This window comes from Mya arenaria, chromosome 12 (genome assembly GCF_026914265.1).
Source record: "Mya arenaria isolate MELC-2E11 chromosome 12, ASM2691426v1".
NCBI classification, from domain to species: Eukaryota; Metazoa; Mollusca; class Bivalvia; order Myida; family Myidae; genus Mya; species Mya arenaria.
Window position 1 is genome coordinate 22,232,869 of NC_069133.1, and position 19,968 is coordinate 22,252,836.

The 19,968-nt window shown below is 37.4% G+C and overlaps 1 protein-coding gene across 2 annotated transcripts in view; it reads right to left on the bottom strand.

Moving 5' to 3' along the window:
* LOC128210368 (G protein-coupled receptor kinase 5-like) overlaps window positions 1–15,409 on the bottom strand; it is a 60,490-nt gene extending 45,081 nt beyond the window's left edge. For both annotated transcript variants that reach the window (XM_052914683.1, XM_052914682.1), the window contains exons 1-2: window positions 15,203–15,409; window positions 15,009–15,104 (exon numbers count right to left, since the gene is read on the bottom strand). In XM_052914683.1, coding sequence (XP_052770643.1) covers window positions 15,009–15,104; window positions 15,203–15,254 — 148 coding nt within the window. In that variant the 5' untranslated portion in view covers window positions 15,255–15,409. The remainder of the gene's footprint in view (window positions 1–15,008; window positions 15,105–15,202) is intronic.
* Between the last annotated feature and the right edge of the window lie 4,559 nt (window positions 15,410–19,968).

Below are 19,968 nucleotides of genomic sequence, written 5' to 3' on the forward strand. Positions count from 1 at the left end.
AAACCACAGCCTATTCATTAAACACTGTTCTTGACCACATAGTACAAAACAATTTCGTCACCCTCAACCCTCGTGATTGTAATTATATACTTGCGATTTATAAACTCTTGCTAGAATACTTGTTTGTTTTGTGGTCTGCAAGCCGGACAAGTGGGTTTCCTCCGGGTACTCCCGTTTGCCCCACAACACAAGACCACACTCTCATGTAAAATCGTGCCAACGAAAGTGATCAATATAATGTTGTAATAACTTGTTTCACAATCGTTGTCAAATAAATAAGTTTAAACTTAAACTAAAGCGCTTGTGAACAATCAGAATGTTACAGTTATAATATTCGAGCAAAACTTTTGGCATAGTGAAACAGTTTCGGCACCCAATACCAAAACTATTATTCAATATGGCAAAAGTTTTGCCCAGAGCTAACTGTAACATTTTGTAGATGTAGGGCAACTTACATACACAATTATTGGAGCTACATGTGTATGCTAATTTTGCCCTAGTTTAGAACTTATTCTCCAACTAAAAGCAGATATTATTACTAGGGAGTTCATGTTTTTTATAGTCAATTCCACAATAACCCCACAGTGATTTTTTTTGGAATTATTTTTATCCCCTATTCCTTCCGAATTGGGATTTTTTTTCGAATTTGGGAAAAATACAAAATCATGCTAAAATAGCAAATACAATAGCAAATATACATGTTTTTACTTGTTTATGCATATTTGATGCTGTAAGAGAGTTTATTATCAATATTTTGTTTATTTTTTAATAAATTCATTGCTTATTTATTCATTCACATGATCTGTATTCAATTAATTTGGAAAATATGAATTTTTCGGGAAAATGAACACTTTTTCGCTAGGGGAAACAGCCTTTTGAAAGCAGTAAATTGCACCAAAAATATCACTGCCCCATATGGATTAGCTGCATTTTTCCATTCATTGACTCCTCTTTGAGGTACTGTACTGAGTTTAATTCAGACATGTACCTTTATCAGCTAATTGTCCATGACTCTAAAACAAATTAATCCACAAATAGATAATATCAGGGACTCTGTACAACTTAATCGAGCGTTCAAAAGGAGCACAACTTACACCAACGTTTATTTCCAAACATCAACAAAGTTTTTGCATGTTAAAATTTTTCAACAAACGAAACTTCCACCTGAGCTTCGCCAGCATAAGGACAACTTTTCTATAATTTTAACAACTTTTACTAACGTCATAGTGTGAACCAAGTTTAAAATAGAAGGGGAAAAACCATTCTCACCGATATTTTCCTTTAATATGATCATGCAGTACATTGTGACAACAGGTACATGTATCACTCAAGCCTTATAACCAAATTCAGTCTTAAAAATAAGACATTTGAACCAACAAGCATGAATTCATATGTTACTACTAAAAGAGGTATCACGATACAGGAAAATTGTAAGAAAAGTCAGGTAAAAACTGATTTCATTTTCAAAATATGAATTTGAATATCTTTCTTTAAATGGCCTGAAATTCTCAAAAGCGTAATACGATCTGTAGTATGCAGGCAATAACTATAGCCATATTCATTTCTGTGAAGATTAAATGGTTATTTAGGTATCCGGGCAAAAAATTGGAACGAGCCTTCCTATGTTTGTACAAGTCTGACAGACATTCTACCACTTTAGGGCTTTTGGGCAGACTTTTTACCATTACAGGGCTTGTGGGCAGACATTTAACCACTGCAGGGCTTGTGGGCAGACATTTAACCACTGCAGGGCTTGTGGGCAGACATTTAACCACTACTGGGTTTTGGGCAGACATTTAACCATCACTGAGCTTGAAGGCAGAGATTTAACCACTACTGGGTTTGGGGCTGACATTTAACAAATACTGGGCTTAATGGCAGACATTTAACCACTGCAGGGCTTGTGGGCAGACATTTAACCATTACTGGGCTTGAGGGCAGACATTTAACCATTACTGGGCTTGAGGGCAGACATTTAACCACTGCAGGGCTTGTGGGCAGACATTTAACCACTACTGGGTTTTGGGCAGACATTTAACCATTACTGGGCTTGAGGGCAGACATTTAACCATTACTGGGCTTGAGGGCAGTCATTTAACCACTACAGGGCTTACAGGCAGACATTTAACTGCTTCATCTCTTGTGGGCAGACATTTAATCACTTCAGGGCTAACAGGCAGACTTTGAAGCGCTTCAGCGCTTGTGGGCAGACATTGAACTGCTTCAGGGTCTGCGAACAGACATTTAATCACTTCAGGGCTTAAAGGCAGACATTGAACTGCTTTAGCGCTTGTGGGCAGACATTTAACCACTGCAGGGCTTGTGGGCCGCCATTTAACAATTACTGGGCTTGAGGGCAGACATTTTACAATTACTGGGCTTGAGGGCAGACATTTAACAATTACTGGGTATGTGGGCAGACATTTAACAATTACTGGGCTTGAGGGCAGACATTTAACAATTACTGGGCTTGAGGGCAGACATTTAACAATTACTGGGCTTGAGGGCAGACATTTAACAATTACTGGGCTTGAGGGCAGACATTTAACAATTACTGGGCTTGTGGGCAGACATTTTATCAATACTGGGCTTAAGGGCAGACATTTAACCACCACAGGGCTAACAGGCAGACATTTAACCACTGCAGGGCTTTTGGGCAGACATTTTACCATTAATGGGCTTGAGGGCAGAAATTTAATCACTACTGGGTTTGGGGCAGACACTGAACCATTACTGGGCTTGAGGGCAGACATTTAACCACCACAGGGCTAACAGGCAGACATTTAACCACTTCAGGGCTTGTGGGCAGATATTTAACCATTACTGGGCTTGAGGGCAGACATTTAACCACTACAGCGCTTGTGGGCAGACATTTTACAATTACTGGGCTTGACAGCAGTCATTTAACCACTACAGGGCTAACAGGCAGATATTTAACTGCTTCATCTCTTGTGGGCAGACATTTAATCACTTCAGGGCTGACAGGCAAACATTGAACTGCATCAGTGCTTGTGGGCAGGCATTGAACTGCTTCAGCGCTTGTGGGCAGACATTTAACCACTACAGGGCTTGCGGGCAGACATTAAACTGCTTCAGCACTTGTGGGCAGACATTTAATCACTGTAGTGCTTGCCAGCAAATATTTAACCATTACAGGGCTTGCTGGCAGACATTTAACCACTGTAGTGCTTCTCAGCAAATATTTAACCACTACTGGGTATGTGGGCAGACATTTAACCACTGCAGGGCTTGTGGGCAGACATTTAACCACTGCAGGGCTTGTGGGCAGACATTTAACCACTACTGGGTATGTGGGCAGATATTTAACCACTGCAGGGCAGACATTTTAACACTGCAGGGCTTGTGGGCAGACATTTAAACACTGCAGGGCTTGTGGGCAGACATTTAAACACTACTGGGTATGTGGGCAGACATTTTAACACTGCAGGGCTTGTGGGCAGACATTTAACCACTACTGGGTATGTGGGCAGACATTTAACCACTGCAGGGCTTGTGGGCAGACATTTAACCACTACTGGGTATGTGGGCAGACATTTAACCACTGCAGGGCTTGTGGGCAGACATTTAACCACTACTGGGTATGTGGGCAGATATTTAACCACTGCAGGGCTTGTGGGCAGACATTTAAACACTGCAGACCTTGTGGGCAGACATTAAAACACTGCAGGGCTTGTGGGCAGGCATTTAAACACTACTGGGTTTTGGGCAGACATTTAACCACTACAGGGCTTGTGGGCAGACATTTAACCATTACAGGGCTCATTGGCAGACATTTAACCACTGCAGGGCTTGTGGGCAGACATTTTACAATTACTGGGCTTGAGAGCAGTCATTTAACCACTACAGGGCTACAGGCAGATATTTAACTGCTTCATCTCTTGTGGGCAGACATTTAATCACTTCAGGGCTGACAGGCAAACATTGAACTGCATCAGTGCTTGTGGGCAGGCATTGAACTGCATCAGTGCTTGTGGGCAGGCATTTAACCACTACAGGGCTTGCGGGCAGACATTTAAACACTGCAGGGCTTGTGGGCAGACATTTAAACACTCAGGGCTTGTGGGCAGACATTTTAACACTGCAGGGCTTGTGGGCAGACATTTAACCACTACTGGGTATGTGGGCAGACATTTAACCACTACAGGGGTTGTGGGCAGACATTTAACCATTACAGGGCTCGTTGGCAGACATTTAACCACTGCAGGGCTTGTGGGCAGACATTTAACCACTACTGGGTATGTGGGCAGATATTTAACCACTGCAGGGCTTGTGGGCAGACATTTTAACACTGCAGGGCTTGTGGGCAGACATTTAAACACTGCAGACCTTGTGGGCAGACATTTAAACACTGCAGGGCTTGTGGGCAGACATTTTAACACTGCAGGGCTTGTGGGCAGACATTTAAACACTACTGGGTTTTGGGCAGACATTTAACCACTACAGGGCTTGTGGGCAGACATTTAACCATTACAGGGCTCATTGGCAGACATTTAACCACTACTGGATATGTGGGCAGACATTTAACCACTACTGGGTATGTGGGCAGATATTTAACCACTGCAGGGCTTGTGGGCAGACATTTAACCATTACAGGGCTCATTGGCAGACATTTAACCACTGCAGGGCTTGTGGGCAGACATTTAACCACTACTGGGTATGTGGGCAGATATTTAACCACTGCAGGGCTTGTGGGCAGACATTTTAACACTGCAGGGCTTGTGGGCAGACATTTAAACACTGCAATGCTTGTGGGCAGACATTTAAACACTGCAGGGCTTGTGGGCAGACATTTAAACACTGCAGGGCTTGTGGGCAGACATTTAAACACTACTGGGTTTTGGGCAGACATTTAACCACTACTATGAGGGCAGACATTTAACCACTACAGGGCTTGTGGGCAGATATTAAACCACTGCAGGGCTTGTGGGCCAACATTTAACCACTACAGGGCATGTGGGCTTTTGCTCATTTTAACCAAGGTCATTCTTCCGGTATTTTTTTGATTTTATTATAAAAAATTATTTTGTTAACTATTTTTAACTTTTATTTGTGGGTTTCAAAGGCTCTTCTTATCAACAAGTATTTAAGTAGTTGGACAAAATACCTTAAGATCATGATTTTCAATTGATTACTAAGCGAGTGTCACTAATTGAATTTAAAACTGTCAGTCTAATTAAAGCACAGAGTAATATTTGCAGTCAAATCTCATAACAACCAAGAATAAGGGAAACAAAAAAAATATTGTCAATAATATAAAACATTAACGACAATACACCACAAACTGAACCTTATTATTTTTTAATTATTTTTTTATTCTTTTAGAGTTTCTGATTAGGAATTTGTATCCAACGTTCAACCATAATTTGTGAGGTTGAGAACATAACTGAAAATAAGCTATCAAAATTGCCAAATAAAACACTTCGTGACCACTGCGAATTCAGACAACGATTTGGCTAGTCGTTCATTAATTGACCAAACTGTCAGTGAACTACAAGTGCGAAAGGAAACAAATCACCTATTGCTTGCACACAGAGTCTCATGATGTCATTCATATCCAAAACCGACATGATAAGCTGCTAAGTGTGGTGAATTAGACTTGGGAAACTGGCATAATTAAGCAAGAACTAATGACATCACATACAATGGGATTTAGAAAACAACAATCATGAGGTGCTCCAACTAGGATTTTGAAAGGACAGGGTGCTAGGTCAGAAAGGGTGGTTTTGATGTGCATTGAATGAGCCATAATGGGGCACTTGCAAGGGCCAATGTTCAATTCATTTTGTGTATGTGTTGTAACTACTTTCAAAATTAATAGTTTGTAATGAATACCTTCAATAGCTATTATCTTTACTTTAGTGTCAAAATACCGGTAATGTAAATTTATTATTTTTATACTTATTTCTGAAAATTGACTCTGTCAAACAAATGGGCACAGCAGGGTGTAGTAAATGGCAGCAGAGTGCTGGAAAATGGCTGCTGGAGCTCTAAACATGTATGGTAGTTAGCTCAAAAATTATTGAAGGTGCTGCATTCTTTCTTTTTTTGGTAAGACCTTCTTACCTCATTAAGACTGACATGTTTACCCTTCTGCCATCAAAGAAGTAAATGCTTAAGATAATTAAAGATTTGTTCCGTTTTTATTCAAACTTATAATATGGTAATATACATGCAGACTTTACATTGTAAGACGTTGAAATCTAATACCAGTATTATTACTTAACATTAATCATAATTCTTAAATTTTTCAGTAATTTAAAAAAAATTCATAACGTTCTTCGCAGCCAGATACAAAGTCATATTGGGACCATATTAAATATCAACAATCATACTCTATGATTTATTTTTCCAAATCCTTCATTCTTAGTTGTAGTGAGAATCTGAAAATATAACTCTAGATTTACAAGTAAAAATTTATGTTTTGTTCCTGACATTGGCATTAAGTACTCAATTAAAATTTGTGATCTAATGATATTTTGCCGTATGCTTTTTGCGAAGATGTCCCCATTGCCCTTTTCTCCTTTAACAGCACCTTGTCCATTACAAAACCTGATTAAAACCCCAATATGTGACGAGTGTCAGAACAACAAAACCCCAATATGTGACAAGTGTCAGAACAACAAAACCCCAATATGTGATGAGCGTCAGAACAACAAAAACCCAATATGTGATGAGCGTCAGAACAACAAAACCCCAATATGTGACGAGCGTCAGAACAACAAAACCCCAATATGTGACAAGCGTCAGAACAACAAAACCCCAATATGTGACAAGCGTCAGAACAACAAAACCCAAATATGCGACAAGTGTCAGAACACCAAAACCCCAATATGTGACAAGCGTCAGAACAACAAAACCCAAATATGTGACAAGTGTCAGAACAACAAAACCCCAATATGTGATGAGTGTCAGAAAAACAAAACCCCAATATGTGACAAGCGTCAGAACAACAAAAAGAGCGTCAGAACAACAAAACCCCAATGTGTGACGAGCGTCAGAACAACAAAACCCCAATATGTGACAAGCGTCAGAACAACAAAACCCCAATATGTGACAAGCGTCAGAACAACAAAACCCAAATATGTGACAAGTGTCAGAACAACAAAACCCCAATATGTGACAAGCGTCAGAACAACAAAACCCAAATATGTGACAAGTGTCAGAACAACAAAACCCCAATATGTGACAAGCGTCAGAACAACAAAACCCCAATATGTGACGAGCGTCAGAACAACAAAACCCCAATATGTGACGAGTGTCAGAACAACAAAACCCCAATATGTGACGAGCGTCAGAACAAATAAATCCCAATATGTGACGAGCGTCAGAACAACAAAACCCCAATATGTGACGAGCGTCAGAACAACAAAACCCCAATATGTGACGAGCGTCAGAACAACAAAACCCAAATATGTGACAAGCGTCAGAACAACAAAACCCCAATATGTGACGAGCGTCAGAAAAACAAAACCCAAATATGTGACGAGTGTCAGAACAACAAAAACCCAATATGTGACGAGCGTCAGAACAACAAAACCCCAATATGTGACGAGCGTCAGAACAACAAAACCCCAATATGTGACGAGCGTCAGAACAACAAAACCCCAATATGTGACAAGCGTCAGAACAACAAAACCCCAATATGTGACGAGCGTCAGAACAACAAAACCCCAATATGTGACGAGCGTCAGAACAACAAAACCCCAATATGTGACGAGCGTCAGAACAACAAAACCCCAATATGTGACGAGCGTCAGAACAACAAAACCCCAATATGTGACGAGCGTCAGAACAACAAAACCCAAATATGTGACGAGTGTCAGAACAACAAAACCCCAATATGTGACGAGCGTCAGAACAACAAAACCCCAATATGTGACGAGCGTCAGAACAACAAAACCCCAATATGTGACGAGCGTCAGAACAACAAAACCCCAATATGTGACGAGCGTCAGAACAACAAAACCCCAATATGTGACGAGCGTCAGAACCAAAAAAAAAATATGTGACGAGTGTCAGAACAACAAAACCCCAATATGTGACGAGTGTCAGAACAACAAAACCCCAATATGTGACGAGCGTCAGAACAACAAAACCCCAATATGTGACGAGTGTCAGAACAACAAAACCCCAATATGTGACGAGCGTCAGAACAACAAAACCCCAATATGTGACGAGCGTCAGAACAAAAAAAAAACAATATGTGACGAGTGTCAGAACAACAAAACCCCAATATGTGACAAGTGTCAGAACAACAAAACCCCAATATGTGACGAGTGTCAGAATAACAAAATCCAAATAAAAAGAATGAAAACTTTTCAATCAAAACGTTCTTGACTTCTGGAAATGCCAGTCTGCTGTTTTTTTTGTAAAAAACGTTCCGGTGACCGACATGTTTTGGCATTTCTCAATAGCGAAAGATACCATGTAATATGATCAATAGTATGCTCTTTCCAATGTATATATATATCTATGTTAATGGAGTGAAAAGCTAGCAGAGTAGTTTAGAAATTGATGTCAAAGCCTAAGGAAACAAATTACATGTAATTCTTGTGATACATATATATTCTAGAATTATGGCCGACAGATTCACTGTCTGATTCTGAGTGCAAAACATTTGTTATGGCAATAACGTATTTCTAAGTATTCATTTTGATGATAAGTAAAGCGGACACTTTTATTTTAGCACGTCAACTTCTGCTTCAGACAGGCAAATACCTTTTCAGACATGAAAAATCATCCAAATTGCCTGTACTATCTGATGGATTGGAAGAATTTTTACAATTTCAGCAAGTCTGACATTTTGTAACGATTAACACTTCTGATAATATACAACGCAAATTTTAATAGTGTTTGGAAATTTGAAAAAAAGGGGTAAAAACATCCTAAATTTGTTTATTGTATGTTAAATTCCACAGAAAGTCCTTTCAAACATTCTATTCAATAGAAAAGAAAGTAATATTAATGAAAAATGAAATGCCTAAATTAAACCAAAGATGTTTAATGCTAAAAGACGTGATATTTTTTTGTTCAATAAATGCCTTCAACGATTTTATGTATAAGGATAACAAATTTATGTGCTTATCAAGTAGAAATGATAACACATGTTTTTCATATACAAATACTTGGCCATATACTGCCGATAACTGATAAAAGTGATACAGTATCAGGATAGTATCACATTTTATCATATAAGTATCATTCACGAAATCTATCTCTGGCCTACGCCTCCACTCAAATACTGACTAGATATGTCATGCAAGTAACTGAACTGTTCTAATTGTTTGACAGTATATTTTCATTTTAATAAAAAAAATCATCTTAGAATTTCAATTTTCTACTGTCTTATATCTCTTGTTGCTTGGTTCACCATTCTTTGTAGCAAACTACTTTGAAAGTATTCTGCCATACATTGAAGAATTTTCCATTATGAAATCTGACCCATGGGATGTCTAGAAAATGGCCTCTCTTCAGGGTTCAACACTAAAGGGAGTCTAGTGCTGTATTCAATAACAGTGCTCCAGTCAGGCCTAACGAACCGGGTGAGGCACCCCGAGCAGGGTGAGGCACCCCGCTGCCCTTTTCCAGTACCCTGTTGCCTTTTACTAAACCCTGCTGTGCTCTTTTGTTTGACAGTCAATTTTCAGAAATAAGTATAAAATAATAAATATACATAATTTTGACACTTAAGTTAAGATAACATCTAAGGTTTTCATAACAAACTATAAGTATTGATAGTGCTAACAACACGTACACAAAATGAATTTCACATTGGCCCTTGCAAGTGCCCCGATTAAGGCCCATTCAATGCGCATCAAAAGTGCCCTTTCTCATCTAGCATCCTACCCTTTTCAAATCCTAGCTGGGGCACTAAATATTGTTCTTATTCTTGTCCTTAGACATGCCTCAGCGATTCCATTTACCATTGGTCAGTTGTTTAATTTACAGTCCAATCAAAACACTGATTTTACTTTTAAATGTAAGTTAAATCTAAGTTGGTTAATAAATAGTGCCCCAGGGGTCTGAGACTCCTAAACTTTGGTCAGTGAAGATAGTGTGAGTTTCTAGCCTGCATTTTTTTTCTAAACATTTTGGGGCCTATGATAAACTTTATAACATTCATTTTATTTTTCTGACTATTCTTTAAAGCATTCATTTCTAGGCAAAAATTTGAGTTCCCAATTAAGTCAAAATGACACATTGTCTCCCAAACAGAAATTAAGACCCTAACCCTCTTTTTGTGTTAACCGTGTGGCAATAAAAACATATTGGAAGAACATTTATCGTATAAATTCTGCCAGCAACTTTACTACCAGTGTCCCCAAGCACTCTTAAGCAGCGTTAGGTTTACGACAACAATATCTCAATGAAACTGAAACAGGCCCCAACTGAACATGATAGCATTCATAGCAATACATGAAGTAACGGTGGCCTTAAGACTATTGGAGCCAATCAATAATTAATCAATCAGGATCAGAGACAATTCTCCCATTTCGCTCTGTTTTCTGTGCAGTGCTTATTGTATTTAAAGCTGCATTTTTCACTCTTACATGGCTATCTACCTTCATTGTCATTACACTTTTATGAAACAATCCTACACATGAAATGCTGCGACTTCATGTCGGTCAGCCATTAATTCAGGAAAAATTTAAATAGCCTTTTCAATTACTGCCGTTCTGAAGGTCTTGCTTACAATTTATCCTTCAGGATCAGCAAAAGTACACTATATGGAATGGCAAGCACATACCTCCAACTGTCTGGTAGAATTTGATTCGAAAATGGTTCCATTTTTTGGCAAAAATGTTTGTTAATCTATGTTTGGTATTTATTAGCCTAGAAAAGTGACCATTTTAAAAATGGACGTTATGACTATTAACGACCTACTGTATTTAGGGCTTTCTGCAAAATAAAGTTCTTTTATGCCAAAAAAAATCTACTTAAATACATAGTACAATGAATCAGTTTCACCATTTTCTTTAAATTAATGTTAAAAAGGAATAACATGGGTTGGACAAAATTGTTGATAATTGTGTGTGTGTGTGTGTGTGTGTGTGTGTATTTCCTCAATTGTTTTCATTTGTTTTAAGTAGATAGAAGTTATTTAAATTATTTAGGAATAATATTTTAATGAAATAGCTTATTTGTTCATTCTTCAAAAAGATATATAAATAAATTACAACTCTTTTAACAAGCTCTGTACATAAAATCCAGAATTTGAGCAAGCATGGAAAGCATTTTACGAGTGCCTGGCTTGTGGGCTTAATTGTGCTAATTTCGACCACTGCTTCATTAACTTTATCTGTGTCATCAAGATGATTAAATGCAAAATTTTAATATCATATGACTTAGAACCATTCACTTTACCACTTCATATTTAGGCTGTAATTTTTTTTTATTCCGAGAACCAGGATTCTGTTCCGAACAGACCCATATCAGGGTATATATAATTACCACTACAAAAGGAAATTTTAAACAAGTATAGTGTTGGCAAGAAAACATAGGGTCAATCTGGTGGAACAAAAGAAAATCGACTAACTAGGGCGATCTTTTCAAAGGGTATCATATGATCAATTTTTCGAATACCCTATTTTGGGTTGTATTGAGATAAATTTTGTTTTATATTTTGAAACAAATAGTTTGTCTGGTAATATGATTCTAGGCTTATTAAGATTCACAACTTAAATTTGCATTTTTATTTTTGACACTTCCTTTTAATACGGTAGTATTCAAATAAAATTTGAGAGCTTATGATATACCATATTTTCACTCGCTCATTGAAAAAGATGCCTCAATACAGTTTACCTCAATTGTAAACTAAAAGACAACTAAAATATTGTTTTGCTTTTGTTTTGTATGCAAATGCTGATCAATATGAATCAAGCTCATGTTAAGGCTGTACTCTCACAGATTGACTGTTTTGACCTTTTTTTATTTTTGTCTCAGAATCAGATGATTAATTGGCATCAATGCCTTCAATTAAGTCATTTGAGATAACTCACAATAGAACAGATCTTAATTGCTTGGAAAACTGCCAAAAAACTCATTAGAAACGCTTTTAGCCATAAAATATCAATTTTTTAATATAAATATGAAAAACTGCGATCTGATATTTTGTCACCACTCTTGTATCATTGGTTCTCAGACTTTTACACAAAAATGAGCTCATTCCAAGACATTTTTTTTAAAATGTCAGAACAGTTAATCTGTGAAACTGCAGCTTTAGGGAGCAGTTCATGTGTGAAAACTAGTGGTGCCTGTATGGTTTTCCTAGCACCGATAATTAATCCGTTAGCACTCTACATACATAGTCATTGTATATGTATAACACCACATCCTACCACAGCCTACTTGATTCAATTCCGGGTCTACATGCAATCAAGTTAGCATGGTTAGTAGGCAAAAGACCACCAAGTGATATTTGAACTACATGTACATGACTTTATAATACAGCGCCATAAATGTACATGTACAAACCCATTAGTTATAGTTAGCTATATAAAATTTATTTTGTTCCAACTTTCAAATTGGAAATATTTTACGATTATTTCTGCACTATTGATGGTTGAAGTTATCTACAAAACTGATGAACATTGAACAGCAATTGTTTCAAACAGAACAGGGGAGTCAGAATAATAGATAACTTTATACTTCAAGTGTATTGTACACCCTTATGTCATATTGTAGTGTATCAAATTTTGAGTTCATTTTGTATAAGCCAGTCAACCCTTTGTGACCTTAGTATGTAGGCTGAGTTTGGCAAGAAAGACCTGGGTCATGCATATGTAAAATTTGAATGAAAAAATATAAATAATTTTCTTAATGACAAGAAAAATTAATACAACCAGAATCATAATTGACACAAAAATAAAGTTATAAAAAAGCGGAAAATGTAAATATAAGGATTGATTCCTTGATTTGCCAAAATCACGACCAAGAGAGCATACTGAATGATTGCATGAAAAATAATCATCAATCTTTTACATAAGTGTTCTGCCATTCTTAGGCCAATTTTGGAGTATACAAGACATAAAACATATTTAAATAAACTCAGATGATATTTTCAAAACAAATTTTAATGTTGAAATACACTTTCGATTATTTCAGATTAGTTGATTAATAATAGATGTCTATTTGGATTAGATAATCGATTAGGAATTTTGTGCAATTATCAAACAAAGCAAAATTCCGTTGTTGATCATGCGTTATTTATTTTTTATAAGCTGCATCTTGAAATATAGTTTATTGACAAAATCACAAAAGTGGAGAAACAAATTTCATGATATTTTCTTAAAATGACATAAGTGGCACACTTAGCGACCTGCATGATAACTGATTCAGTCTCAGCAGAAAATCAAGTGTACCACTGTTGTTACATATCGGATAATTGGGGCATGCAGTTGGGCTGGGTTAATAACTTGGATAACATTCATGGAATTTGCGGATTAACAATGTCATCATGATAATGGCTGTTAATACCAAAAGTGTGACAATTGTCTCAATTATAATCTAACAGTCAGATCAAATGCTTCTGATCTGCAATTATTTCATTGACAAAACAAGGCAAGAGTACATGATTTTTATGATCATGATGCCAAGTGAAAGAATTAATCTCCAATTATGAGTTTGTTTTGTAGGTATGAAGTATTATTTGTTATGCTTGCTCATTAAAGCTTATTGTCTGTCTTATATCAATTTCTATAGTTATGTTTACCCCCCCCCCTCTGGATGCCCACCATAAAGGTGCTGCCCTTGACCCACAAGGGGCCATAACGTGGACCCCTTAACCCCCAGAAAAACAAACGTAAGTGGCAACAACTTTTCGAAGCCCAAAGGGGACCCTGCATAACATTTACACACATTATTGATTTACATGCATATTCATCAGACAAAATGTGAATATTCCTGGAAATCAACCAATCAATAACTATATGAATTGTTTCTTCAATTATCAACTTGCCCTTTTTGGGGATTCTGGGCCAAATCCAACCATCATCCATAAAAATCATAGTAGGGGTTTGAACAGGTAATCATCAAGTCTGGTAAGCCCAGTCGGTTTGTGCAGTAGACTTGTTAGCTAAGGGTGAAGGGGTTAAATTTCCAAATTGGCTGGTTCTTTTCTAATCTAAGCCTCAGCTAGTTTCGGTTTGTTTTGTATTTTAGCAACCCCGGCACAGATTTAACTAGTGCAGGCCTTGCCTATTTTCTACCTTGTTTTATAACAGAGAAGCAAACTCTGTAATAGTGCAATGATTAAAGGGACTAGACAACAGCTGGTCCAAAAATCTGAAAATACATTATTTCTCAAAACAAGCCTAGAATGGTCAATGCAAGCTAGTAAAAGGCAGGTAGTACATCATATAACATGATTAAAAGAATAAATGCAACAATTATATTGCTACCTCAGCTGAGTTTCCCCTTTTAAAAATAAAGCACAATGGTTTCCCAGTTTGAAAAGGTGCGGAACACCACCATGGCATTCATGTGATGGTGTCACAGACTAAACTGTCAATAAGCGATTTAGCGACTCGCTGTCATTTTAAGTAGTTAACCTCTTTCAAAAGTTTCCATCGATCAATTTCAGCATTTGAGTTGATTTGTTGGGCTCTGTGTCTAAGTTGTTTCACAGCCGTTTTTCCACCCCCTTGCTGTGTCCATTCTCCAGGAAGCAATGTGTGTATATTAAGCATGTGAAAGTCATGTGATGAGTGCAGATAAATATACCGACACTTTTTTTAAAAAAACTTACTAGGATTTATGAGGAAGACAACCTATTTAAATTCGAATTGGAAAACTGCACAAAAACTGAAAGATGCATGTGTCATAAGAGATGTGATACATCAGTAAGTTTTAATGCATTGAACACAACAGTATCAATTTCATATAAGTTTTAGACAATTTTCTTTGATTCTTGCAACTGTATCATCTGGGACATTTAGTACCTTTAAAGGCTATCAGATATTGACAGATATCTACAACAAGCAACTTACTTATATTTTGCTTTAACCCAATACATTGCGATATGTGTGGAAATTTCAGTATCTGCTTCCATTTTTTGCTCCTGCCCTTTCTTTTTCCGCCACCACCTGTAAAAATAAGATGTAAACATTACATAAAAACTGCAAAGCGAACAAAAATTGACAGAACGAGAATTGCAGAAAATGACATTTGTCAAGACGCGTACCTTCTCTTGCTTTCAGATAGACTGTATTTGCAACGATGTTTTCTAATTCCATCGGGCCTTTAAGAGTTAATGGGCCGGTAAAAGGGCCCGATTAAGCCCCTTTTTCAGTCCAAAAGCTCTTTATTTATAATCCAAGGGTGTGGTGAAGTGAAAATGGCGACTTTCATTATAGTTTGATGCCCTGCATTTCATTCTTTTCGGGCCATGAGCTGGAAAGCAGTATCTATCACGCATTTTGATTGGTTATTGTTTGTACGTCATTTAAACAAGGGAGGCAATTACGAGTTACACACAACTATTTTCTTTTCATGCAGACGAAGCGCTATCATTTCAGTAAATTTTAATTCTCAATTTATTAATATACATCCACCCTTTAACACGAATAAGGTCAATCGAATAACGCTGGCCGGTGTGTGCGCATTCCAAAGTTGTAATTATAAACTCCACGGTACGTTAGAAAAGGTTATATGTAATGCTCGTTTCAAGTTTTTATTACATATTTTATATATTCATTTGATTTACCAGAATAGTAAAACTCATCGAGCTTCTTTCTGATAGTATAATTGATTCTATTATAGATCATCTCTGATTGTACCTAACCTTTTTTGCCCAAAGTCAATTATCTGTAGTCCTAGTTCAAGGCTGGTATTCAATATTGGTCTTAATTGGATCTAAGAACGGTGTAGCTAATCGGATGACTTGTTATTAATAACTGACCAATAGAGTAAATGAAGTCAATGATGTATGACCATAAGTCGCATATTAAATCGCGTGACGAAGATTATACACATGAGCAAAAGGTAATATATAACGTGTTTGCTGACGTTCTTAAGCTGCGTTAGTCCAAATGAGGGAATCCCGACAATAAAAATCCAAAGCATAATACCGTTGCCGCGGTTTGGTTTTGACGGTCTGCAGGCCGGATTCTCGGTAGATGTGTATAACTATGTTAGACCCTGGAACCATCGCTTGACGAGAAAAGAACGGTTAATTTATCGCAATACCTTGCACTTTGTGGCAAATTTTGTCACTGTACATGTATACATGTGTAGCTAATCGGCATCTTCATTGCGTTTTTTGAAACCCTTGTCTTTCAAGTTCTACTCACTACCTCGTGTGTGTGTGTGTGTGTGTGTGTGTGTGTGCGCGCGCGCGCGCGCGCGCGTGTGTGTGTGTGTGTGTGTGTGTCACGTGATATATTGCGTCATAAATGTTTCGTCGCAAGGCAATATTTTACTATTTCTTCACCATTTTAAATGATATAGCACAGTCTACGCCGCTTACAGAGCCCCGCCTTCAGTCTTTTACCAGAGTAATAAGAAAGTTCATATAGTTTCTTAAAACACTTCGACAAATTACCGTTTTACAAAACCGCTGCCTGATGGAGCAATTATGTCAAAATATTATTATTTTTGAAACAGATTTGTCGAAGTGTTTGAGGAAACTAATCACCTTATCAAACTCCGGTAATAAAACAAAGACGGGGCTCTTCTCTTGAAGCGGCATAGGATACCCTTTGTTTCATTTAAATGGGGAAGAAAAATAAAAGTTATCTTTGTTTTAAGAAAACGGGATTGTTTTATATTTAAGCAATTTGGAAAGTTCATAAAGTAAAGCTGTCGAACAACTCCACGTTGACTGTGCACAAACAATTTCATACTTTGACAGGCTGAGCAGAAACACTGAAAAATCCTCGATCGTCATTGATTTAATAATATTTTATTGCATGAAAATACATTTGACAATGAGAATATCAAATTTTAACACAATTATAAAACCGACATTATAAAATCAAGCATGCAAAGGGATTGGGCCACGAGTTTTGCCAACATCAGTTACGGCCCTCTCCCTCGATTGTCATTGGCAGATACAAACATGCAAACACCAATCTTTTATATCAGTGTGTGTATACCACGTGATAAATTGCGTCATAAATTCTACGTCGGAAGGCAACATTTTGCTTTGAATGAAGACTTTAAACAATGATAACTTTCCTATTTCTTCACTATTTTAAATGAAACAAAGCGCATGATATGCCTCTAACGGAGCGCCGCCTTCGGTCTTTACCAGAGTTTGATTGAGAGTTTAGTTTCTTAACACACTTCGACAACCCTTTTCACAACACGGCCGTCTGACGGAGCACTGTCAAAACATTAGTTTTGAAACAGGTTTGTCGAAGTGTTTGATGAAACTGATCACCTTATCAAACTCCATTAATAAAACGAAGGTGGGGCTCTTTAAACGGCATAGACTGCCCTTTGTTTCATTTAAAATGGTGTAGTAAAAAAAAGTTATCTTTGATTTAAGTCTTCACTTTAAGCAAAATATTGCCTTCCGACGTAGCATATATGACGTAATTTATCACGTGGTATACACACACTGTATATATGCTTCTTAATAGTACTGACACTAGTTTAACAAGTAAGCATTGGTGAAAAAATAGACTGACTGAAATATACTATATGAAACTACATTGTGTAAAATTAATGAACAGAAAGTTTTAAAAAAATCCTCGATTGTTATTGGCCAACACAAGAATGCAAACACCAAAATATAAATGTATTATCTCATATTAAACGAAAATTCAAAAAGTCGCATCATACTCATCATATATGTGTTGAAAATGTTTTGGCTAAAATAGTACAGCAGGCGTTTAGCTACCTTGACGCAAAATATGTCGTGTCTGTAAAGCATCATTTTGGCCTATAACTGCACATGTTTTCAAACTAGGGTTGGATAAAAAAATACTTTCGCGAAAACACGTGTAATTATTTGAACCAATGAACTGTTTGTAAAACTTTAACACGGTTTGATTGGACTTAATTGGATTTCTCGAAATATAGTATAATATAACATATGTTATATATTATATATAAGTGTGTGTGCATTCAAGCTCTTTCACTGATTCCGACCAGAAACTGCCACCTATGAGTCTGTTTGCTACTTAATTTGCATGCTTTCTTTCATTCATGTACCTTTTACGCAACCACACGCAATACAGCAAAACAATTCTTATGATCATAATAAATTTATTTATAGAATATTTATATTGATATAAGACAGACTGTCGCAAAAAGGGAAAGGCATAAAATAGTAAATATAAATTCACTAAAATATGACAACAAACACACTTTTGATGAATGGTTATTTCTGAACAAATATCTTAAATTAAGTTATTATATAACATCACAGTAGGATTTGTGTGTGCCACTTCATAAAATTATGCAATTTATTATTTCCATGGAAATTGATATAGATATCTGTCATTAATCCCCCAATTTCCTATAATGAGAAACGATCTCCCATGGTTTTAAATCTTGGGTAAATTTGTATGGGAACAAACTCACAGTACTGGCTTTCAAGCCAAGCCCCAAGTTCGATAAGAGATCTTACACGTTAATTATACAGAGCTAAGAGGGACGAACAGAATATATATGATATTACGATTTTTTTTATTGAAACGCAGTTTACGCCGACAACTTAGTCACGCCTAGAAATTTACGATATTATGTCTTAAGATCTTTATTGTAACGGAGGCCAGGGGGTCGTTTCCATTAAGATCTTAGTTGATTTTAGTCGTAAATTGAATTTATCTAATTATAAGTGTCATGGTTTTATTATTTTGATACATGTTTTTATAAACTTTAAAAATAAACACAAAGTTGAGATTAAGACTGTTAAGAAGTTACGACTCATATCCTTTATTGAAACGGGCTGCTGCTGGCTCTCAGAACCTCCGTTCGTACGTGTGGTCGTGTATGATAGTGCATGGTACAATATCTGTCGTCTCTTCTGTTTTCCTGTGGCTCTCAGAGTCAGCCTCGTACATGCTGTGTCGTAGCACAGTATACGATTGTTGCCCTAACTACTTTTCATTTCCCTTCCTTCCGCCTCTCAGCCCAACAACCACCCGGCTCTTCCCTCCTCCCTCCATGCCCCTACCTTCCCACTGTGATATCTTCCCTACTAAGCTTTTAGCCTCACTCCTCTCTTTTTTCACCATACTAACCCACTCACCCACTTTGTCTTGCCCTTCCATTTAACTCTTTCCTCTTTTCTTTCATCTCTTCTCTTACCCATCTTCCCTATTCAACTCCCCACTCTTTCAGTATCATCCCTTCTCCCTTTCATCCCTTTAAACCCTCTCCCCATCATCCATTTTACACCCTCTCCAAATCATCCCTTTTACACTCTCTCTCCATCATCCCTTTTACACCCTCTCCCCACTATCCCTTATAAGACCCCTCCCCATCATCCCTTTTACACCCTCTCCCAATCATCCCTTTTACACCCTCTCTCTAACATCCCTTTTACACCCTCTCCCCATTGTCCCTTTTCACTCTCTCCCCATCACCCATTTTAAGACCTCTCCCCATCATCCCTTTAACACCCTCTCTCTATCATCCCTTTTACACCCTCTCCCAATTGTCCATTTTACACCCTCTCTTTATCATCTATTTTACACCCTCTCTCCATCATCCCTTTTACACCCTCTCCCCACTATCCCTTTTACACCCTCTCCCCATCATCCCTTTTACACCCTCCTCCCACTATCTCTTTTACACCCTCTCCCCATCATCCCTTTTACACCCTCTCCCCACTATCTCTTTTACACCCTCTCCCCACTATCTCTTTTACACCCTCTCCCCACTATCTCTTTTACACCCTCTCCCCACTATCTCTTTTACACCCTCTCCCCACTATCTCTTTTACACCCTCTCCCCACTATCTCTTTTACACCCTCTCCCCACTATCTCTTTTACACC